Source organism: Diplotaxodon limnothrissa, linkage group LG17, assembly GCF_057381915.1.
Source record: "Diplotaxodon limnothrissa isolate DT_005_m linkage group LG17, D_limnothrissa_male_GT1.1, whole genome shotgun sequence".
Classification (NCBI taxonomy): domain Eukaryota; kingdom Metazoa; phylum Chordata; class Actinopteri; order Cichliformes; family Cichlidae; genus Diplotaxodon; species Diplotaxodon limnothrissa.
In genome coordinates, this window is record NC_140612.1 from 10,981,002 (window position 1) to 11,006,143 (window position 25,142).

Sequence of the window (25,142 nt, forward strand, 5' to 3'; positions counted from 1 at the left end):
TACTATAGGTCTTTACCAGGTTTGCACACACAGTAGCTGGTATTTTGGCCCATTCCTCCATGCAGATCTTCTCGAGAGCAGTGATGTTTTGGGGCTGTCGCCGAGCAACACGGACTTTCAACTCCCGCCACAGATTTTCTATGGGGTTGAGGTCTGGAGACTGGCTAGGCCACTCCAGGACTTTCAAATGCTTCTTACGGAGCCACTCCTTTGTTGCCCGGGCGGTGTGTTTTGGATCATTGTCATGTTGGAAGACCCAGCCTCGTTTCATCTTCAAAGTTCTCACTGATGGAAGGAGGTTTTGGCTCAAAATCTCACGATACATGGCCCCATTCATTCTGTCCTTAACACGGATCAGTCGTCCTGTCCCCTTGGCAGAAAAACAGCCCCATAGCATGATGTTTCCACCCCCATGCTTCACAGTAGGTATGGTGTTCTTGGGATGCACCTCAGTATTCTTCTTCCTCCAAACATGACGAGTTGAGTTTATACCAAAAAGTTCTACTTTGGTTTCATCTGACCACATGACATTCTCCCAATCCTCTGCTGTATCATCCATGTGCTCTCTGGCATGCTTCAGACGGGCCTGGACATGCACTGGCTTCAGCAGCGGAACACGTCTGGCACTGCGGGATTTGATTCCCTGCCGTTGTAGTGTGTTACTGATGGTGACCTTTGTTACTTTGGTCCCAGCTCTCTGCAGGTCATTCACCAGGTCCCCCCGTGTGGTTCTGGGATCTTTGCTCACCGTTCTCATGATCATTTTGACCCCACGGGATGAGATCTTGCGTGGAGCCCCAGATCGAGGGAGATTATCAGTGGTCTTGTATGTCTTCCATTTTCTGATGATTGCTCCCACAGTTGATTTTTTCACACCAAGCTGCTTGCCTATTGCAGATTCACTCTTCCCAGTCTGGTGCAGGTCTACAATACTTTTCCTGGTGTCCTTCGAAAGCTCTTTGGTCTTGGCCATGGCGGAGTTTGGAGTCTGACTGTTTGAGGCTGTGGACAGGTGTCTTTTATACAGATGATGAGTTCAAACAGGTGCCATTCATACAGGTAACGAGTGGGGGACAGAAAAGCTTCTTACAGAAGACGTTACAGGTCTGTGAGAGCCAGAGATTTTCCTTGTTTGAGGTGACCAAATACTTATTTTCCACCCTGATTTACGAATAAATTCTTTACAAATCCTACCATGTGAATTCATGGATTTTTTTTTCACATTCTGTCTCTCACAGTTGAAGTGTACCTCTGGTGCAAATTACTGACCTCTGTCATCATTTTAAGTGGGGGAACTTGCACAATCGGTGGCTGACTAAATACTTTTTTGCCCCACTGCATACATATACAAGAATCACACTCGCATCTGCTGTACCAGTGTAACAGTAATGTGACGTGACAATAAAAGTGATATGATTTGATTTGGAATACAGTTACTCATATTTTGTATTTTAAATACATCACAGTGGTAAATGAATCCCATTACTCCCCAACACTGTACATCAGCCTTCCATACATATTGAAAATGTAAGGGAGTGCAGAGATCTTGAGTATCTCAGAGTATCTTGGCACAGCATGCATGCAAGATAGAGTTCACTTAGTAAACATGTAAAGGTAGAAAACAGACTCAGTCAGCTTATATGCTTTTATTAAAATGACTTCAGTGATCTAATTATTCACTCAGAATAATTACTGATAAGTTCGTAGACCCATTTCTATCTAATTTAGTACAAAAACACCATTACTGGCAAGTTGGCAACTGTATCACACCCTCGACCACCTCTGACGCATTCCCACTGCCCCAACATGTCTTCCTTTGGTACACACAAACTCAGTTTTATTATTTTCTCAATACAGTTTATCAACACTAAAATATCGAAACTGAATATTATGTCTGTTCACGTCTTCTCTGTTCACAGTGCAGGTTTCTGTAAGACAAAAAAAAGAAAGGCCTTTTAATGTTAATAAAATACAGGAATGCACAGAATATTGTGTTCTTTAAAGGACATTATGGGTATGATTTATTTTTTAGTTTATTTTTTCCTGCCTAACTATAAATGTCATTATCTTGTTTTTCTATGGCTATTTTACATGCCATCTCTAACATAGATTTCTGTACTGAAATTTTGAAGAATAAGAAATGTTTAAAAGTCACATTTGGATTTAAACTGAGCTTTCTCTAAATAAGTGGGCCAGTTATTTAATTTATGTACTTATTTATTTTTGGATTTTAGAGCAGAGTTATTTGTTAGACAAATATTCAGAATTTTAAGTCAGAAATTTGCACACCTGTATGGCTGCGGTGCTGTAATGTCAGCCATTCTTAAACTCTCTGTGAATTGTACTCATGACCATTGATCAATGACCATTTGTATATTATTGATCATGAAATTGACCTAACAGGCCACTGTTAGTCAGTGGTGCTAGTTTCAGGTTGAAAAAACCTGCGTTTAGTTGAGACTGAAGAAGTCACTTGGATGAGTGATTAATTATTTCGACCACTGAAAACACTACATCCACATGAATAGAATCAATCTTTTGGGACATCCTGCTACTTCTATCAGCAGTCACATCGTCAGTAAACACTGGTGACCCAGTTCATCTGACAGCCATACATGTTCATGCCATAATATTACCTCCACCACATTTCAAGTGTCAAGTGGCTTTTTTTGTTATTTCAACCATGTACAGTGGTACAGTACAGAGTGAAACAAGACAACGTTCCTCCGAGACCACGGTGCTACATATGACATGTAACAGACAATCAACACAGGACTACGTAAAGTGCAATCTGCAAATACTGCAAAAAAACCGGGTGGACACAAAGGAATTTGCTGCTCTTGACAACCTCCACAGAGCATCCATCAATGTTAAGTTTTACAGTGATCTCTGCTCTCCTGAAGTCAACAATCATTTCTTAAACAGGTTGTTGGTTATACACCAGTCCGTTAGCTATGCTGGCTTGTCGTTCTTGCTGATGAAATCCACTACAGTCATGTCATTGGCAAACTTGATGATGCATTGCTGCACAGTTGTGAGTCAGCAGAGTGAACAGCAGTGGGCTGAGCACACTGCCCTGAGGGGCTCCAGTGCTCAGTGTGGTGGTGCTGGAGATGCTGTCGCCGATCCGAACTGTCTTTCTGTCAGAAAGTCCAGGATCCAGTTGCAGAGGAAGGTGTTCAGATCCAGTAGGCTCACTTTTCCGATCAGGTGCTGAGAAATGATCGTGTCTATGAACAGCATTCGTACACTACTTCCTTATTATCCAGGTGGGAGAGGCCGAGATGTAGAGTGGTGGCGATGGCATCATGATGGTGACAGGCGAACTGCAGTGGGTCCAGTGTGGGTAGCAGCAGGGTCTTAATGCGCCTCATGATGAGGTTCTCAAAGCACTTCATCATGATGGGTGTGACTGCAATAGGATGGTAGCCGTTGAGGCAGGACACTGGGGACTTCTTTGGCACAGGAACCATGGTGGTGGCCTTGAGGCACCTCAGGGAAAGGTTGACGATGTCAGTGAGGACATCTGTCAGCTGGTCTGCATATTCTCTGAGTAGTCTTCCAGGAATGTTATCTGGACCAGCAGCTTTCTTTGGGTTAACTCTGCGAAGAGTCTTCCCCACATGAGCAGAGGTCAGACACAGAACCTGGTTGTTGTGAGGATCGGAGGACTTCCTCACCAACGCATCATTCTGTGCGTCAAACTGTGCATAGAAGTTGTTTAGTGTGTCTGGTAAGGAGGAGTCACAATCGCAGGCAGGTGTTGTCTTTCTGTAGCTTGTGATGGCCTGGATGCCCTGCCACATGCGTGGCGTGTCACTGCTGTCTTGGAAGTGGCTGTGGGTTCTTCTGCCATGCGTGTGCTTCGCTGCTCTGATGGCTCAAGACATGGAAATATTTGTGTAAACAAGATCCAGCGCGTTTTCCCCCCTTCTCGCGATGTCCATGTGTTGATGAAATTTCAGAAGCACTAACTTGAGATTTGTGTGGTTGAAATCTCTGGCGATAATAAACAATCCATTGGGGTGTGCATTCTGGAGCTCGCTGATATTTGATAGTTCATATATTATCAAATGTAATATGCTTCAGATAATGCTTTTTCTCTCATTCTACATACTCTTCTTCATCATTCTATTACACATTAATCTTTGTTTCATCTCTACAAAGGAAAAAATATCTGAACTGTGCTGGCTCTTTTAGAGGTTTTGTGACAAAGTCTAGTCTGGCCTTCTTGTTGTTGGTATTTTTGTACTTGAGTGGACCAGCTGTAATCTATCAGTTTTTAAATTCATGAAGCATCTCCTGATTTTGACAGTGATATTCCTATCTCCTCAAGATTCTCGGGTAGATGTTGTGAAGTTGAAAGCATTCTGTGATTATCCACCCTATTTCTGACCTGGTTTTGTTTATCAAAATAAAACAATTTCTCAGATTATTGATTTGGTCTCTCCCAAGGTTTTCTGTGTTTCTTTCAAGTCTAATGATGACCTTCACTTGCATCAACATCTCTTTGGTCCTCATATTAAGAATGAAAAGACAACAAATGCAAACTCAAGATTCAGAATAAACTTCAAATCTTTTCTTCTTTTTCTGTATTTAATAAAATAAAAAGGGAACATATAAAAGGAACTGTAATTTACCGAGGCATCTAATCTCTCCAGTCCATTCACCATCGATACAGGTTTTGAATGGTCCACCATCCATGAGCAAGAATTGCTGACAGACATATTCAACTCCTTCATTATGTTGGTACTCTTGTTTAGTAGTTATTTTGGTGTCTCCATTTGAAAGAGGTGGTGGCTTCCCACAACCACAACATTTTATACTATTAGTAATATATTTTGTAGAATTGTATTATTAAAATCCAAAATTCTAGTTGATTTTTGTGAAAATAGCTATTCAGACTTATTACTGTATGAAATGATTGTTTTTTTTAAATGAAATGTTTTAAATATTAGTATAGGTATACTGAAATATTAATATAAGTATTAAAGATATTGGCTCACACAGAATGATTCTGCAAGTTTTATGTGATTTGTTTACCGTTTTCTTCTTGTCATTCATTTACATGTTTGTTCAGGCAGCTTGTGTCACTTCCAGTTAAGGAAAAAAGCTTTATTGGCAAGAGGACAAGGTCATTACATCAATAAATAACCAAAAGGAAACAAAAAGACTCAAACTAGCACAACCATTATGAAATGTTCAGTGGTCTAGGCCAGCGGTCCCCAACCTTTTTTGCGCCACGGACCGGTTTATGCCCGACAATATTTTTACGGACCGGCCTTTAAGGTGTCGCGGATAAATACAACAAAATAAAACTAGTACCGGTACCGAAAAAAGAAGATTTATTCATAACACACGTGAAAAGACCCAGGAAAACCGAGTAAATGATAAAAACGATAACAAAATAACGCTGAAAACCGATAAAAACCCTGAAAACTATACATTTCACACCTGAGCCTCAACTCTCATGGCCCGGTACCAAACGACTCACGGACCGGTACTGGTCCGAGGCCCGGGGGTTGGGGACCGCTGGTGACATCATTATGATTTTTATATTTTATGATATATAATATAAAATATATAATATCGTAATTATCTCATAAGAGAAGCAGCAATTAGGAGAGCAGCAGTAAGAGAAAATAGCTTGATGTATTAATATAGTTTTTTAGGAAAGGCAACTGTGGCCAATTGCTACTGTTTTCTTGGATTTTGTGAAGCACTTTGGTGTACCTCTGGTTTTAAATGTGCAATACAAATAAAGTTGTATTGTATTGTATTGTATTGTATTGTACAGTGTCCAGACTTAAACCCCGTAGAGTTTGGGATGGACTGGACAGAGTGAAAGCAAAGTAATCTGCAAGTGCTACACATTTATGGGAACATCTGTAACAGATGTGGGAAGAACTCTCTGAAGAATATTTGATTTCTATTGTAGAAAGAATGCCACAGGTTTGTTCAGCTGTTATATCTGCCGAAGGTGCTACTTTGATAAGTCAAAAGTTTAAAAAATACATTTTGGTCTTTAAATTAATTCCATGATTTCTCTTTCAACTCCAATTGCTTTTTTTGTACTATACTTTCATTTTAGAGTGCAATGAGACAATAAACAGCATAATTTTCAATAATAAACTAGAAAATTGGGGTGTTCTAAACCTTTAGACCTGCTGTGTACATAAAGTATGTATAAAGGGGCCATGAAAAGGGAAATATGCTGTGTAAAAAGAAGATTATGCAATTCTTGTACACGGTTTTCATGCTTCATATAATAGCTTCCTCCGTGAATGGAAATCTTAAATATTACTGGCATAAAGTATATAATTTTTTTACTTACCTTAAATGAAAGGTTAATTTACTTTTGTTTGTCTGTGACCATTATCAGATTCATCTTAATCCAGTCACGTCAGCTTAGGATTCATGTGCTGATTTAGCTGCATTACATTCAGTCTGTATTTAGATCAAATGGGGAAGTGACAACCAGATTGAATCAGCTTCCATATGAGTGAGGAGGTGGAATAAATGACTAACTTTTTGTCTCTGCTTCCCATTGCAATCAAATTCATTTCCAAATGAGGTTTGTGGTCTGTTTATTGTGCCACTTACGTAAATGTGTAACGTTCACATGTTCAGGACTGTGAAAATCTGGAAAAGGTGAGGAAGAGTCTAAGGTAGAGATTTATAAAAACCAAAACATATTGATGTATGAGGATTTTAAGGAAGAGTTTGTGCATGTACAATTTTACTACAAAGGTTTCAAAAGGATGCAAAGTGCATTAATAAAGTATGGATGACATATAAGAGTACAATACACTAGATTTAAAAAAACATACTCAAAAGAAAAAATCTGATTGCCTAAAGGAAAACAAAGTACAAAAATGCCTGATATGGTTTCTTTAATTGCTATTCCTAAAAGCACACAACTCTCCAAAATCACCAGACCCCTTACATGAAAGTTAAGTTGCTCTACAGTTTATTCCAGATTCAAATGTTTATACTCCATGCATATAGTGTGTTTGCAATCGATCATTCCAGGTGTATGAAGACAGTCTGTTGCAGGTCGGGTCAATAAAGTCCAATAAATAAATAAATATTTTTTTATTCTCCCTTTCTCTTTCTACCGTATTCACCCAGTGGAGTGAATCTTATATCAATATGAATATTATGTCACAGTCCTCCATTCCTCTCTGTGTTGTCTAGGTTTGTGTTTTTCTATCTCTCTTTTACACACTCCTCTCCTCCTGGGTGTTACTCATTTACAGGGTCCTTGACCAACACACTTGAAGGCAGCTGGCTTACCTGTAATTCATTGTCCTGGATTACCCTGCCTACTACTTAAGGTGATGGCAGAGTGATATTCTCCGCTGGATTGTTGTACTTACCTCTGTTAGTGTCAGCTGGCCTTGTGATTCCTGTTTTCTCTCTACATGTTTCCTTTCCATGTACAGAACTTCCTGGACCCTTCCCTGTTTCCCTCCGAACCCCCATCGAGTGAGTGTGAGTGGACCTCTGTGGATTGTGAAGTGCTAGTGTGAAGAGGAGTTTAATTGTGTTTGCCTTTTTCCCCTTGTACCTCCTTGGATTCCCTGGAGCCCCTCTCACCCCCAACACTGTATATATTTATATATCTCACCTGGTGGCATTGTGTAAATAAACCTCTTTTGATTGCACTATTTAGAGTCCTGTGTTTGATTCCTGCCTTTGTGATTGTGACACATTAAAAGTTATACAAGAGGAGAGTCGGATTAGCCAGGATTAACAAATGTTCACAATCAGTCTTCTTTATGTAAAGTAATGACATGCCTTCCAACAATGCCCATATTGAGGCCATTTTCTCCATTCCTGTCTTGGCCTGGTCAGAGAGCTCATAGAGGCAGGGCCACTTTCTTTTCTCCTGGCTAAGCAGAAGAACAGATCACAGACTGAACATTTTTTCAGCTCTTTCAGGTAGAAAAATGTTAAAAGTATCAATTAATTATTATATAAAATCAAAAGATGTATATATGACTTTTATGTCAGAAGAGAATGCAGTTGCTGTCCACCTAACAGCGTACTTGGATAAACATAACATCTATGACTGTTTCTGTTTCAAATGCTGCACTAATGAATTAGACCAACTATTCACTTTAGCTAAAGTTATTAAGTTAGCTAAAGAGTTGGGATGCTGTGTAAGACATAAATAAAGCTAAAATACAAAGGTTTGGACACTGTTTTGCATGTTTCCCTACTGTAGGGGTCTCTACAAGCATACAGGGCTCTGAGAGGGTACAAGATGACAACTCTGGAATTCTACTAGAAACAGTCGATCATATTTGTTTGTCGAAGCTGAATTCAGTGCAAACTACGCTAAATTAGCATTTTTAGCTAACAGCTACAATAAGCATAAAAGTTACTGTATGGCTATCATTTGTTAACATGACGCTTGTTCTTATACATGTAATACATTTATTACCAACCTGAGAGTTTATCTGCTGGTCATTCGACATGACGAATGACTTCTGAAGTCCGTGCCCCCTAGCTTTGTGGAGTCTTTCATAAACTTTTCATGATGCCAACAGACTCAATAAATGTAAATAATAAATATCTCATAATTAGCTTCACATATTTGTGTTTTATACTTTATTGCACATAGTTAATCATTGTAGAGTAGTATTAGAAGTAGATTGCTACACTCAGATACTAACAGACACAAATAGAGAGGAGCTCCCTTCTCTAATGAATTTGCGGGTTAGGGTCTGTCTCACTAGTGAAGGCACCAGAAGGTAAACATGGTCATAAATTTTGGGATTGGAGAAGCTCTTTCTCTCTTTCTGCAAGTCTGACCGAAAGCCACTTGAAGTGGCATCTCCAAATAAGGAGATGCTCAGAAAATTACAGAAGAAGAAATGTGAGCTGACATCAGACCTAAGGCCACCCTAAACTGTTTCGACCAATCATGTTAACATTATCCTTATCAAACATAATAAAAAAATGTTTACTGCCTGGGTGCAGCAGCCTTTTGTCTCTGTGCCGGAGAGAGGAGGTCTATAGCGCCATGTAAAACCAGTTTTTGATAATAAATTGCGAAAACTTATAATTGGAGCATATTTGTCTTCTCTCTCACAAAAACCTCTACACATAGTAACCTATACTCGATGGTCACGATAAAGCCATTTTAACCACTGTACGTGGAAAAACTCACAATACATTGGACTAGTCATTAAATTTTCCTAGAAAAACAGTGAGCGGCTGCCTAACTAATCAATTGGTGTTAGCTGCAACGGCGGCCTCTGGAAATTACAGCAAGGACTGCACTGGATTCAAGGTTGGAGACTTCGTTCTACAGTTTGCAGCTGCCTGGGAGGAGGCTTACTGCTTTTCTTCCTGTGTGACAGACAGTGCGGCAGGGAAGAGGACTCCTCTTGGATTTGACCAGATTCCTCCTCAGAAGAGAGGCGCCAGTTTATACTTTTTTTTCAGGGCCACTGGCTCCCCCGACCACAGCGATTGTTGTTTTAATTAATTTATTATCAACAATAGAATATTATGCACAAAATGAATTACTAATGTAAAAATGTTTTTTGTTTATTTATATATGTTTATTATATAAATATGCTTTTATTTATTTACTCCACATAACATAATGAAATACAAAAAACAACTATCCATCCATTCGCTTCTCCTTTTCAGGGTCGTGGGGGGCGCTGGAGCCTATCTCAGCTGTCATAGGGCGAAAGGCGGGGTACACCCTGGACAGGTCGCCAGTCTGTCGCAGGGCTAACACATAGGGACAGACAACCATTCACACTCACATTCACACCTAGTGACAATTTGGATTAATCAATTAACCTATCCCCACAAGCTGCATGTCTTTGGACGGTGGGAGGAAGCCGGAGTACCCGGAGAGAACCCACGCAAACACGGGGAGAACATGCAAACTCCACACAGAAAGACCCCGGCCTGATGTTGGAATTGAACTCAGGACCTTCTTGCTGTGCGGCAATAGTGCTAACCACCGTGCCACCGACTTCTACCCTCACCCACTAACAGGCATAAACAGAGAGAAGCCTTCTTTTCTGTGGAATGTGTGATGAGCAAGGTCTGCCTGAACTGGTGATGGCACCAGAAGGTACAAAACCTTGAGGCCCACTCTGCTAGAGGAAACTCGGCTGTTAATTTCTGGGGTTAGAGAAGCTCTTTCTCTCCCTTTTCTTTTCCTCGCTCCCTTCGCTATCTCTTTATGCAGATCTGAGCAGAGGGTAAGAGGTGGTTGCCATGGTAAAGGGAGCGTTGCCTGCAAGAGAGTCATCTCTAAATAAGGAGATCCAGAGAGGTGCAAAAGAAGAAACACAAGCTCATATCAGACCACCCTCAACTGTTCAGACCTAGGGTTGCCAACTCCCCGAAAAATAAATAAGGGACACCTCGTGGCCAGGGCCGGGCGACCCAGTTGTCTTCACCCTTCCCAGTGTGGTGAATTTTTAGCTCTTTTTTTGTGTGAAATTATTTTTTTAACCATTTGACTTGAAGTTGATTTAAGTAGATGCATATTCTATTCTTTGTGATATGACCATATGGGAAACAAGTGATCATTTAGCCATTTATTTTTAGCTCAAAATGACAACATTAACACAGTAAAACAGGTCTCTTTCTTAAACTGTCATGCTTAACTTTTGAGAATATAAGTAAATCTTTCTTTAAAAGAACTCTGTCCTGCTTAACTTAAAATAATAGAAAACAATAGAAGGAAAAACATTCTTGTAACAGTGCACATTTAGTGCATTTAGTACAATTGGCTTCAGTTGAGGTATTATTTCAGATGCTCATCAGCTGCTCCTGTTTCTAAACCAGCTTGTTCCCATGATTATGCATCTTAACTCATCATCATTATTCATCTATGTATTACTTTTATGTATTAGTCATCTATTTGTTGTAATCATCTATCCTTGCAGTTGTTTATTACACAAAATAAGTTATATTATCACACTTCTGGCCACATAGCGCTGATATTCACTGCACATGCCCATATTAACTTTTTCCAGCCAGGTGTTTTCCTTTTCCCATTCTTCCCTTTCTCTGAGGGGAACAAACATTGCTGCTCTAATGCTGGGCTTACACTGTGCGATTTTTGGCCCATTTTGAGCCGATTTTTGAGTCGTGCGACCGTTTTGGTGATCGGACCGATTTTGGCCTTCATCGTGCATCGTGTAGTATACGTGGGGTAACGAGAAGTGATTAACACCTCACAACCAGCTCCCGATCATCAATCGCTCGTGAGGGTCTCACCGACTGCAGCCGCTCAAACTGCTCACGCGCAAACACGTAAACGTCGGTGAAAAACACGAAATAGCACAGCAGTGCAGCGTGTGATCTGGACACAAGCGATGGAGGCACAACTTGTAGAACTTTGGAAAGCTCATCCGAGCCTTTTCGATGTGGCATCACAAAATTATCACGACCACAACAACCGTGAAAATAGTTGGATCTACACTGCTGCTCAATCACAGCTGCCTGATCAATGTTTTTCATTAGCAATTTAGCAAAGTTGATGGTGGTGGTGTGCGTGTGTGTGTGAGTGAAAGACAGCCGAGTTTCCGTCCCTTATTAGCTCAATACGGGACGTGTACTTTTGTTTCTAAATACGGGACGATTCCGTTTTTTAAGGGACGGTTGGCAACCCTATTCAGACCGGTCACATGATGTTAACCTGATGTTTCTGTGACATGCAATAAAAGTCTTTACATCCTGGGTGCTTTGTCTCTAAACCTCTTTGTCTCTAATAAAAAGTGAAATCTAATTATTTTGAGCATATTTGTCCTCACTCATGGAAAAAACCCAACACAACTGGAATAAGTGATCCTTTCTTATATTTATTTTTCTAAAGAATTAATCAGGATTTTTGACACGTTTTAAAAAGCCTCTGTATAAATTGTATAATATTTAAGTAAGACTTTGAATTGGAAAATGATTTGCACTGTTTAGATTCTATTTGGTGTTATTTGGCAAGGTTTTGATGTGGGTCTAGTGGTATTTCCGTAGTTAAGGACAGATTTTATGTAACTGAATATGTTAATTGTTTAATAATTTATTATTGTTTAATAAAACATACATTAAACCCACAAATAAATGCAAAGTGGAAGCTAAAAATAACGAGAACGTCTGTCTCTAACAGTTTCTTTTCTCGGCTCTTGTAGTTATTCAATCAATCAATCAATCTTTATTTATAAAGCACTTTTCATACAGAAAAAATGTAGCACAAAGTGCTTTACATAGTTAAAAGCAGCCCACCCCACCCTCCAACTCACTCCCCACACTCTCAATACACATATATACCCCCACCCACACACACATACACACACGCGCACACTTAAAGAGTAAAAATTGGGCTGGGCTCGCATGAGCCAAGTGAGGAAACATTATAACAGGGAGCCGTCTGCACCGGGAGCCGGTCACAGACCGCAGCCTCCGGGCTGGGCACACAGCAGGAGGGAGGCCAAGGAGCCCCCCAACCAGGCTGAGAGGACCCCAGAGACCCAGCAGCCACGGTCAATAACAGCCCCGGTGCAGAGAGCGCCCTCCGAGGAAACACTGGAGATATGACGCAATACGATATATACAGGGTAAAATGATAAAATAAATAAGAACAGGATACAATATAAATATAAATATAAATAGAGTAAGAAGATTAAAAAATGAATAAGAATAAAATCAAAAAATATTAGGTAAATCCTAAATTAATAATAGAATAACAGGATAGAATAAATAAGCATAAAAAATAAATAAACGCTAAGTAAAAGCTAAATTAAAAAGGTGGGTCTTGAGCCTGTTCTTAAAAACATGTACGTTCTCTATGGCCCTGAGCTCCTCCGGCAGGCTGTTCCACAGACGAGGACCATACCACTGAAAAGCTGCCTCTCCGTGAGTATGTGTCCTGACTTTAGGGACAATCAAAAGGCCAGTACCAGAGGACCTCAGGGTCCGCGAGGGTTCGTATGGTAAAAGCAGATCTGAGAGATAAGAAGGCCCAAGACCATTAAGACATTTAAAAACCAATAAAAGAACTTTAAAATAGATCCTGAAACACACGGGGAGCCAGTGCAGCGATTCTAAAACCGGTGTAATGTGGGCCTGCCCTCTGGTCTTCGTCAGCACATGAGCTGCCGAGTTTTGCAAGAGTTGTAAAGTTGAAATATTCTTCTTAGGAAGACCAGAGAGCAGGGCATTACAGTAATCAATGCGACTGGTAATAAAAGCATGCATCAGCATCTCCGTGTTGGCCCGAGAGAGAATAGGGCGGACTCTGGCTATATTTTTTAGATGATAAAATCCAATTTTGGTTACATGTTTAACATGTGGGATAAAACCAAGCTCAGAGTCAAAAATAACACCCAGGTTTTTCACTTGTAGCGAAGGACATAGTGAAAATGCCTCTAATTTAGACAAGAGTTTCTCTCTCTGAGCCTCATGACCGACAATTAAAACTTCAGTTTTGTCCTGGTTAAGCTGTAAAAAGTTTTCTGCCATCCAAGATCTTATATCCAAGATACAGTTAAAAAGGGCATCCATTGGTCTGGTGTCATCAGGAGACACGGAGATGTACAGCTGCGTGTCATCAGCGTAACTGTGGAAGTTCACTCCATGCCTCCTGATGACACTGCCGAGAGGCAGCATATACAAATTAAAAAGTACAGGGCCTAGAACCGACCCTTGAGGCACACCACATGTCATTTTATGGATCTTAGAGGAGCATGTATCCATACTCACCATAAAAGTTCTGTCAGAGAGATATGAAGTGAACCAGTTGTGTACAGCACCAGAGAGGCCCACCATGTGTTTCAGTCTGTTTAAAAGAATAGCGTGGTCTACTGTATCAAAGGCTGCGCTTAGATCCAGTAGCACCAGGACTGAGAGCTTTTGGGAGTCCCATTATTATCGGTGCCATGATTTTCATTTCAAGCAGACTGTGCTGTTACTAATATGCTGATCATAAAATGACACATTGTCTCATCTCAGTGGAGTATGTGAGGAATAAAGAGCATGCGATACTACACAAACAGCTTGTATTGACATGTGTTATAACCTCAGGATAAAAATGCTCGGAAACTCAAGTGCCAGTTTTAGGACGTTTACTGACCACTTTTAGAAACAACCACAGCTAGTCGCACACATACAGGAAAACTGTCCCACCCATAACAATCCGGCAGGGAGAACCCTGAAAAACCTCTGAAGGTTCCAGGGTGCAACGCCCCCAAACATACATTAACAGCAACACTGTCTATAACAACATGAATGCTCTTAAAGTGAAGTAATTTATTAGCCATCTCATGATAACTGGTTTTGTTGGGTCTGCCTATTTTGCAACGCTCATATGGGTTGTATTTGACTGTAGGAAAAAATCTTTGTTTGAACCAGAAAACCTGTTAAATTAAAATTCCTGAAATAAATATAACTGAATTTTATTTTACAGCTCCAAACAATAACAGATTACAGCTTATATTATAGAGGAAAGTACACGTCAGGTGGATTTTTTTCCTTGTCTGAATGATTCTACATACAGTGACCCAGAGAGAAGTTATGGAAACTCCAGAACGATCAAAAGGTTTTTATGACTGAACAAACATCAGCCAAGTCATGTTTTTATACAGATCATTTGATAACTCTTTAAATCAGATAGTTAGTATTCAAAATTCAGTTGCTGGGCAACCTTTATTAAATCATAAAATTCTCAGGCTAAGCCAAGTGAGGCATATAGGTTGTGAATTTGTGTTAGAAGATTTATGCAAGATAGATTTCACTCAGAAAACTCGTAGTCGCTGAAAACAGACTCAGTCAGCATTTATTAGCTTTTATTGAAATGACCACATACAGCACTGGTACTTCACTGGTCTAAGTCTTTATTCTGCTCTTCAATTATTGACACATTAGTGCCCTCGTGTTTATCTAGTCTTGTACATAAAAGCATTATTGGCAAGTCGGCAAATGTATCACACCATGTTCACACTTCCGACGCATTCCCAGTGTCCCAACGGGTCTTCCTCTGGTACACGTAAACTCGATTTCATCATCATGTTCTGAATACAGTTTATCATCTCTTGAAAATCTGAACTGAATATTATGTCTGTTCATGTCGTCTCTATTCACAGTGCAGGCTTCTGTAAGACATAAAAGATAAACAGTCTTTTAATGTTAGTAAAATACATGAATGTACAGAATATTGTGTTCTGTAAAGGACTCTGTGGCTACCAATAAAATTGATTTTCTCCTGCCTAATTCTAAATTGTGGTCAAACACTGGAATGGTACACAGATGATCTACTGTTGCTGTTGCTCTTGTGGGGTGATTACATTCACTGTTAATTTTATGTAATATTTCTGTGACTATTTTACATGCTGAAGTCCTGTCCATCCCAGCCTGACTCCTCTCAGCCTCACTACAGTACTAGACACTTTAATACCCACCTGCACAATGTACATTTTTCAGATGTTTCAATTTGAAATTTCCAGATTGTCTTATTTTATTTAATTCACTTTTATGGTTATATGTATATATGTTCTCTCTTTTTGCATGTACATAATGTTCTCTCTCTCTTTTTGCACAGTCGAGGAGCGTGTCAGGATACATTTCACTGCGTGGTGTGCTCGTATAACTATGCGTGTGACAAGGGCTCTGTACTATAATTCAACTTCATCATGTCTATTTTATAATATCACCTGAAGTCAACAGGAAAAAAATTAAAGAAGGTCTTACTGGAGCTCATCATGGAAAAACATAAAAAATGTTTGTCAGTAAACTTCAGACCCTACTATCCACACAGTGAGAAATGATTTTGTACCTGTTGATTTCTTATGTCAAACACAACATGCTCCAAAAAATCTATCACAGTGTTTTAAATGCGTGCGGTGTACACCACCACAGTGGACTTTAAACTGAACATTTAAGATGTTTATTGAAGGGCTTCAACAAAGTAATGCATTCGCTGTTTGTGAATAACATATTTAATTTCATATTTTATACATAGTTTCTCATCTTGAGAGGCTCACAAGCAGTTGTGTATATTTTTGTAAATATCGATCACACCTCTGGAATTAAACAAAATTAAAAAACAGAAACCAAGAGGACTTTTTACGTTTCTCTTCACAGAATGTAACATGAAAAATATAAAGAAAACTTTTACTTACGGAGGCATCTAATCTCTCCAGTCCATTCACCATGATTACATGTTTTGAACGGTCCACCCTTCATGACGTAATAACGCTGACAGATATATTCAACCTTTTCATTATGTTGGTACAGCTGTTTAGTACTTGTTTTGGTGTCTCCATCTGAAAGAGGTGGTGGCCTCCCACAACCCTGGGCACCTGCAAAAGTGTGAGCAATGGAGAAAAAAAAAGTTTAGACAACATTTAGTCACAATAATTTTTTAGTCACGTTTTTATGTTCATATACCGTCACATATTATTTTACATTTCAGGTGAAGTTTTCATCATGCAATCCGAGTGCAGATCACAGCCTTTAAGACTGCTTTGTCATCCTATATATGTAGTTCTGTTATGCTTAGAAAGCGGTCAGCACTCTTTGTAACTAATGATAAACTGTGTTGTACTGGTATCAAACTCATGTTGCTGTTGAAATGATCTGCTTCTTTGATATATTCATCTACTGCCCTCTCCCACATCTTACAGATCCTATCCTTTTAATTGTTTTAATCATTTTATTGTGAAAAAACAATTTTTTTTTTTAAAGTTCAAACTCTTCTATGGTTCGTGTGTGCTCATCAGGTTCTCACATTTCCTCTGACATGTCCATAGCATGTTGTATTTCCCTGTTCCTCCATGTAACCCATGTTAACTGGTGATGAAATGTGTGATGTCTGTGGCAATGATAGAGGGCCACTTAAAAACACTGAAATCGTGAAAAGGCAAACCTGACATTAAATCTCTCAAAGTGTGACTTTGGGCAGACTGCAATAGTGTATCTAGGAGAAGTAGTGGGTGGTGAACAAGTGAAACCCATCCACTTAAGAACTGAAGCCATTGTGATGTTCTCAGAGCTGCAGCACAGTTTGGGGATGGTGGGTTATTACAGAGGTTTCTATAAAAACGAATTCTTCTTGTTCGTATTAATATTATTATTTAATGATATAACTGCAACTAACCCTGAAGTCTACATTGTGGTGTGTTCAGGTATAATCTTAAATGCACCACATTTCAAACAGTTTTGAGCTACTGTCTGTGTTAGTGAAAACAACTTTTCAGCGTCACACTTAACCAACTTCTCAGATTTAATAAACTTGTCAAACTGGTTCCAGCGGCCCTCCACTGGCTGTTTGTTTACTTAGAACATATTTAAAAACTTTGTGTGCAACAAAAGGGAAATGTAACTCACGGAGGCATCTCATCTCTCCAACCCAATCACCATCGACACAGGTTTTGAACGGCCCACCCTCCATGCCGTAGTCTCTGTCACACACATATTCGACCTTTTCATTGTGTCTGTACGTGTTTCTAGTCGCTGTTTTGGTCTGTCCACCTGAAAGATGTGGTGGCGTCCTACATTGCTTGGCAGCTAAAAATTGTGGGCAATAACAGAGGAAAAACCAACATTAGATAATATTTTGTCACAATAATCACATTTTCACTCTGACCTGCTGTCATGCATCATTTTTCATTTGAAGTGAAATATTTGTCATACACCCTGTGCATCACTCTCCTTTACCTTAACACTGTGTGGCCATGTGTGACAAAGAATTAACCAGAAACAATGTTCACACAAACTAATTAGCACAAGAGCAGATCAGGCAGAGGACATTTTACTGATAACCTGAAATGTGTTTTTGCCTCAAAACAAACTATTAATTTCTGGTTTAAAGTGTGTGTAACTTACACTCATACACACCACACCCCAAGAAATACCAAAAACAGCAATAGCAATCTTTTTCCATCCTTTGTACTGATAAACAGTAAGATCACAAGAGGACAAGTGTTGTACCTTCACATGTGGGACGAGGATTGCTCCACTGTCCATTTTCCAAACATTCAAGCGTTGCGTTCCCTTTGATGATGTGATTACTGTTTTTACAAGCAAATGTTAAATGTTGTCCTTTTTTCATTTGATCGTCTGTTACATCTGTGGTGATTGTTAGACCTGCTGGTGTTTCAGGGACTCTACATTTCTCTGTTTTGAAAAAGAGAATCTGTTTTATTGTGAGGTTTACATTATAAACATGAAACCAAATCAGATTCAAAGTAATAAGACACTTTCTCACTACATTTTCAAACTAAGCAAGTTTTTCTTTAAATATTTATTATTAATAGGCATTCAGTTTCTCATTGCTGTAATTAAGAAGTAATAAATGTCCAGTCTTTTAAGAAGTCAGAAAAGAATGGTAATTATTTTAAAAGTGATTAAAGGGAAGAATAATTGTCTAAACCTACAAACTGCACCACATGGGGGTGTTTGTATGAAAACTGCATTTTTTTTTTATGTCTCCTTACCTTCACATTCTATTGCTTTAGCCCACTTGCCATGTTGGCACGTTGCAGTGCCAATAATTCCTGTTCTATTCTTACACTGATATTCAATGATCTCTCCAGTCATGTATTTCTTTTTCTCTGCTCTGAAGTCCAGAGACTCATCCATAAGCTGGTCACAGTACACTGAAAATACATAATAGTATTGTCAATATTATATACATTGTTACATACATTATTGATTTGACCAATAGTGCTGAAAATGAAGATAACGGCAGGTGTGTAAACCGAGGTACACATGCAGACTGTTCTAAGGCAAAAAAACAAAAACCAAACTAAAACAGTATATTTAAGGTTAGTTAAAGATTGTGCCTTTGGTACAATGTTGGGTTATATTATTTCCATTGTTTCGTCCCTCAAAGGACTACAGTCTTTCTCTACCCTTAATGAAGGGTGGGGAAAGAAAGATGAATAAAGATGAAATATGTCAGCAGGCAGAATGACAGACAGCGGTGTTTTTAACAGTTTTAAAGCTTATTCACAGCAATATTTTATTTTTATGTACGTACGTATACACTGAATATTGAGCTCCTTCCATTCCCCAGCTGTGCATTTAAGTGTGGCGTTCCCCTCTATTGTGTACTTATCACGACACTGATAAGTTACTTCAGAGCCAGATGGGTATTGCTTCCGATAACGAGTTGTAATAACAGCATTTTCAACTTTGGGTGGAGGGCTGCAGTTATCATGATTAGCTGTAAGACATCACAACATGTACACTATTAATTTACACTCTGTAATCTTTTCATAAAAACATGCATCAAAATAATGGTTGAGGTGACTCACATTTACAGATATCATCAAGTGATCCATTTAAATCCCATCGTCCGTCACGACAGGTTAATTCCTCAATCTTAGCAGAGTATCCTTCATTGCAATCAATGAACATCATTTCTTGGGTCTGTCCGTGTTGTTCAGTATTCCCTAGTATTCCTTCCCCATTAGGAATCTCAGGAGCTTCTCGACACTTTTGTTCCTCTAAGGTGGATATGATTACAAACAATCAGGCAAAATATTACAGATGGATGAAATCCATTTCCATATTTAAAAATGTGATCAGAATAAGCAATGGAAGAAACTCTGTATGAATGCACTTATTGTAAGATATTACAGAAAATATTTTCACACCAGTTTTCTTAAACATAACTGCAGATAAAACTCAAATGTTAAAAAGATGTTTAAAACAGATTTCAAAACTTATATTTTTCTACCTAAACATCTTATACTCCCCATCTTGACATTGGTATTGAACAAGTCACTGTGTTTGCTTCAAGCTAATAACAGAAGATACTTTAATTAGAAACTTTAATTACCAATACAGCTTTCAACTCCAGACCAAACACCGTGCACACATGTGGCTTCACCCCACCAGCCTTTGCTGAGAGGTTTGTAACCATCCTCACACCTGAAGTAAAGTTTGTCACCATGTTGCCAAACTTTAAGTCTGCGGTCAAAACTCGTTGTTGGACATCCTGTTATAGCTATCAGAAAGACAGATATTACATTTAGATATTATCACAGAGCAGTCAGAATACATTCTTGTGTTATTAGTAGTGATTCATAGATAACATTATTCAACTATCTTTGGACTAGGCTTAAATATCCTTAATACTACTGAATAGACTGTGTAATGTCTGTTATTAAGTGACTAGCATTGAATCCTGCTGACTTTGGCAAACCTCCATTTCGTGTGCAGACTCAGGGAAGCAGAGGGAGCTCTTTGATAAGAGTAACATGCATTGCTTCACAAAAGAAAAATGTTTGTGGAGCTCATCAAGGAATCTAAAGACAAAGATAGACTAAAGATAGACTTCTGTCAGAGGGCCCGGTGGCGCCAGTGTCCGGCAGCCTCGCCTCTGTCAGTGCGCCCCAGGGTGGCTGTGGCTACAATGTAGGTTGCAATCACCAGTGTGTGAATGTGTGTGTGAATGGGTGGATGACTGAATGTGTAAAGTGCTTTGGTGTCCTTACGGACTAGTAAAGCGCTATACAAATACAGATCATTTACCATTCTGTAAAACCAGATGCTTTTCTGCAAGTTCCCCGATTTGAGAGAATTCATGTTGACTGAGCTTTCATATTAGCTTCACTTTTCAGTCCTGAAAGCAATGCTCACCTTTTATATACAGTTTATACATTTGTCTTTTGTCATCAGTTGTTTACAACATTTATATTTGTCATGAAAAACAGTAGTCCTTGAATAACTGAATAAATGTATCCTTTTAAGTTTATTGCATTTTCTTACCTGTACATTCATTAGACCTATCCCAGCCATCTTCTCTACAGGTTAGAGTGAAACTTCCTTCATAACCTCTCCTGCAGTTATACTGGACACGATCGTTGTACCTGTATTCAGCCTGAATTTTTCCAGTAATATCTGCATTATTAAACTGTTGCCTCCTGCATTTTATCTCTGAAAGGAACAAAACCACATTTATTAAGCTTCTGCATTTACTTTGATTCAGATAATTTTGTCATGTAAAACATTCAGATACTTTCATATAATCTTTTAAGTAAAAGCAGCAGCTCCCCAGTGTAAATGTGATTCCATTTAACAGTTCTGTATTTTATATTTGAATATGTTCAGTCAAAGGACAAGAAAAGTGTTCAGTTGTGGATTCAACATCCAGCTGAAAGTTGTTGTGGCAGTAGAAATGTTTCTTGCAGTCTGTACAGAAAATAGTATCCAGTGAGTATTTGTACACTCTTTCGGTTAGTGCTTGGTTAGTACACAAATAAACAAAAAAATGAATGTTATTACCATTTTCTCTCACTATGAACTATCACACAGAGTCTCTAAAATTTATATTGCTGGTTCGTAAGATTTTACTCTATGACTGAATGATCCTTTGAGGCTTCTGTTTGACCAAAGACATTCTGCAGTTCTCTCCTGTTTTCTCAAATATGGACTAATATTAAAGAAATTAAAAAGATCCTGTCAGAATTAGAAGAAAAGTGAACTAAACTCCACCATACCTTCACAAAGTGGATTTGGTTCCCATCCATCTCTGGTGCATGTGGCCCGAGTGACGCCATCTTTCCTCCTGTATCCTGATATACATGTGTACCTGACAGTATCACCCAATTTCTTTGTCTCATCACGCCAAGACGCCTCCCAGCGGGACAAAAGTCTATCTTGTGGACGGATACATGTAACCTCTGTAAAGAAAGAAAGACTGGATAATCTTCAAAAAATTGTTCATCATCCTCATGGCTGATTGAACTACATGAAAGCAAAGAACAGTGAGCTTAGAATATGTGTCTAAAGCTTTTGTAGTTTTATACCTTGACATACTGGTCTAACAGACCACTGTCCATCCTCATTGCAAGTAGTCTCAACTGAGCGCGTGCGGGTTCTCCCAATCCAGTATCTCTCCTTACATGTAACTGTTACCTTTTCACCAGGTGAAAACCTACTTCTATGAGCAGGTTCATATGTGGTTCCTTGGAGTGGTGGCAGTGTCAGCTCACATTTTATTTCTGCATATGATGGGAAATGCAGCACATGAGTTAGTGTGTTGTACCAAGACAGAGCAATACCATAACATCCAAACATCCAGCTCCAGATCTCACTAGTCAGTGGCATTTAATGTATAAACTGTATGTAATTTATGTTTACCTTCACATTCAGGTGTGGGGATCCACTCTGCTCTGTCTCCTGTCTTTGTGCACCTTGAAGGTAATTCTTGAGCACGTTTATGTTGAAGATTGCATTCAAAGTTTAGGATTTCACGTTCATTGTACTCTTTGATATCTCCAAGTACAAAACCATTTTCAATCCTCGGTGGTTCACATTTTACAACTGTTGAAGGATAAAGTCAGAGTCAGGAATAAAACTACAGCAACTGCTCATAGAAAGGTACATAAAAGGTAACTGCTGATTAACCTGTTGTGAAAGGAAGCTTTTTTGATGAAGTAGAAAAGTGAAAGTGATCAAACAAGCAAAGCAGCTGCAATGTTTTTCTCATTAATTACAATTGTAGGCCAATTTTATGATGTTGTTCGTGTTTTTTTGTTTTAGTTTGAAGCTGATATTTTTGGACTTACTATGTCCATAGCAGTGGTGCCTTTATTTTAACCAAATAGGCAAATATTCCCCCAAACTATCTAAACTTAAGTACAAAAATTGTTTTGTTTTTTTTGCCCTAAATGTATTCTGTTTTCATTTTCTATTCCTGTACCTTTAGTACAAATAAACTAATTTTGTATGCAAGTGATAATTATTTAATTCTAAATTTTGACCTAAATAAAATACAGCATTACACATGGCACATACATTTGTGTGACACATTTAACACCATTTTAGTTATAAAATAGTGTTAAATATGTCACAACTATTACGAAACTAATTGTTTCATAATAGCTCAAAATTGAATATACAATATAGAGTTGCTCCTCTATTCTCTTTTAGGGGGTTGGTGATTTGGGTGTTACTACCTAATTACTCGAGAACAAAGTAATAGTAACAATAGTAAGCCAGCTTCACTTTACCTTCACATGTTGGATTGCCGTCCTCCAAACCTTTCCAGTCTCCATTTTCATCACAATAAATTTCTCTTGCCCCTTTCATAATGTAATTGCTGGACTTGCAGCTAAATCGAACTACATTGCCGTAGGTAGCTTCTTCTGCATCTCCCATCACGTTCACATTGTTGGGAACATTAATTGATGGACACTGCTGAGCTGGAGTGAAAAACATTAGGAAAAAACCCCTCAAAGTCAGACAAAAACATAAACACAGGTTGCTATTTCTTTCTACGTGTATATTACTGATTGCATAATTTCATTTATATCAGCTCCTACCTTCACAGACGGGGATAACACCATCCCAGCCTTCTGCCATACAACGTCGGAAGTTTGTCCGACTGACCATTTGAAATCTGAATCAGGTTTATAATAGAGAATTCATGAAGATGACTAAAAGAAAAGCCAAATGTACAGATAATATGCACAGAGCATGCATAATTATTCAGATTAAGAAACACAAAACAAATAAAATCACAAGGAAAATGTGATTAAAATTATTATGATACCCTTTGTGGCAGGTGTATACAACTTCTGAGCCAAAGACAAAATCGTCCCCCTTTCTAAGTTGAAAATCGGCAAACTGGGCATCGCCAGGATGACCACATGATCTCGCTTAAAGCAAATAAGACAAAATGTGGGTAAAAGTACAACAGAGAAAAGTGGAATTTGCTGTACATTTCATAAAAGTACACTACATATTGTTCAGCATTGCAGTCTGTGATATGAATTTTCGAGCAATAACTCAAACAAGCTAATGATGTTTATGCTGCTTTGGTAAGGCAAGTTCGAGTAAGCAAAACATATGCAAATACAGCAAGACATATATGCAAGTGTTAACTGGTTATACTGGAAAAAGATGATATTCATAAGTGAATGTTAACTTACGTTGACAATTAGTGCCTCTGTGTTGCCATTTTCCCTCTACACAGAGCAGCTTGAAAAAGCCACTGTAGCCCACATTGCAGCCCACTTTCACTTGTCTCCCACCTGGGTAACTGGCCTGCATACCACTTATGTCAAAATTGCCATCGTAGAGATGATACTTTTTAAAATCTTCAAGGGTACATGCTCCTGGATTATCTGGATAGCGGTAAATAAAAATCAGCATACATGATTTTTGTGTTTATTTCAACATCAAAATATCGTGTAATTAAAATGAGAAGATCATAGAAATCACCCGAAGTACTGGGTCTTACCTTGGCTTTTCACAAAGGTCAGTGTATGCATCCACAAAAGTAGGATACAGCTTGTGGTTGTTACATGCATTTTATCTTCGCTAGCCTCATTCACCAAACAGAACTAAAGACTGGAGACTCAAAGGCTGTTGTACACTAGAGGAGCTTGGATTTCACAGGGAAAGAAGAGATTGCTCAATGATTTACAAAAGGCTGTCCTTGCCTCCAAATATGACCATACCCATACGGAAAAGAAATAGTAAAAACTTATATGTGATTACTCATGAAAGTGGCCACTTTCATGAGAAAATCATATAAGGCTTACATGATTTACTCATGAAAGTGGCCACTTTCGCATTACTTTCATACATTGTTTTAGTAAGTATCCAAAACATACAAGTTTCATTATATAATTTTTCAAGGGATCTTATATCTGTTTTCACACTTATATGCTTGTCATACAAGTTTCACACAAGACAGATACAAACTTTATAAGATTTATATATATCTTTTCCATATGGGTAGGCTCGCTGGGAAAAACCCCCAAAAACAAACAAACACTTAAAACACCCCCCCCCCCCACCCCCCCCCACACACACACACAGGAAGTGATTACATATAACTACTTTCATGACACAATTGATGTTTAACATCTTCATCACCAACTTTAAGGGCATTTATTTGCAGCAAAATAATTTCATGGCCTTGTGTGGTTACCATGTTTATCGTACAGTGACAAACCAAAGAACAAACAAACTTTTACGGGAATATTCACTTTCTTTTGCTTTCCTGTTAATCATTTGCGTGAATCAATAAGGCAAACAAAGTATGTTGCATCTTGGCAAGACAAATACAAAGTGAACTGTATTTTTCATTTCAAAAGCAGATCAATACATCATTTTTTACTCACCAAACTGTGAACTGAACCTAATTT

At 38.7% G+C, this 25,142-nt stretch overlaps 1 protein-coding gene across 1 annotated transcript; it reads right to left on the reverse strand.

Moving 5' to 3' along the window:
• Positions 1-14,781: 14,781 nt before the first annotated feature.
• cfh (complement factor H) lies at positions 14,782-24,372 on the reverse strand. The gene is made up of 17 exons (XM_085375419.1): positions 24,230-24,372; positions 23,919-24,113; positions 23,540-23,645; positions 23,310-23,386; positions 22,998-23,189; positions 22,126-22,308; positions 21,792-21,986; positions 21,483-21,665; positions 20,752-20,919; positions 19,820-19,987; positions 19,293-19,484; positions 19,016-19,201; positions 18,471-18,632; positions 17,965-18,150; positions 17,362-17,541; positions 16,155-16,334; positions 14,782-15,128 (listed from the first exon to the last, which is right to left on the reverse strand). Exons 1-17 carry the CDS (start codon positions 24,297-24,299, stop codon positions 14,938-14,940), a joined length of 2,814 nt encoding a protein of 937 aa, XP_085231545.1. The 5' UTR covers positions 24,300-24,372; the 3' UTR covers positions 14,782-14,937.
• Between the last annotated feature and the right edge of the window lie 770 nt (positions 24,373-25,142).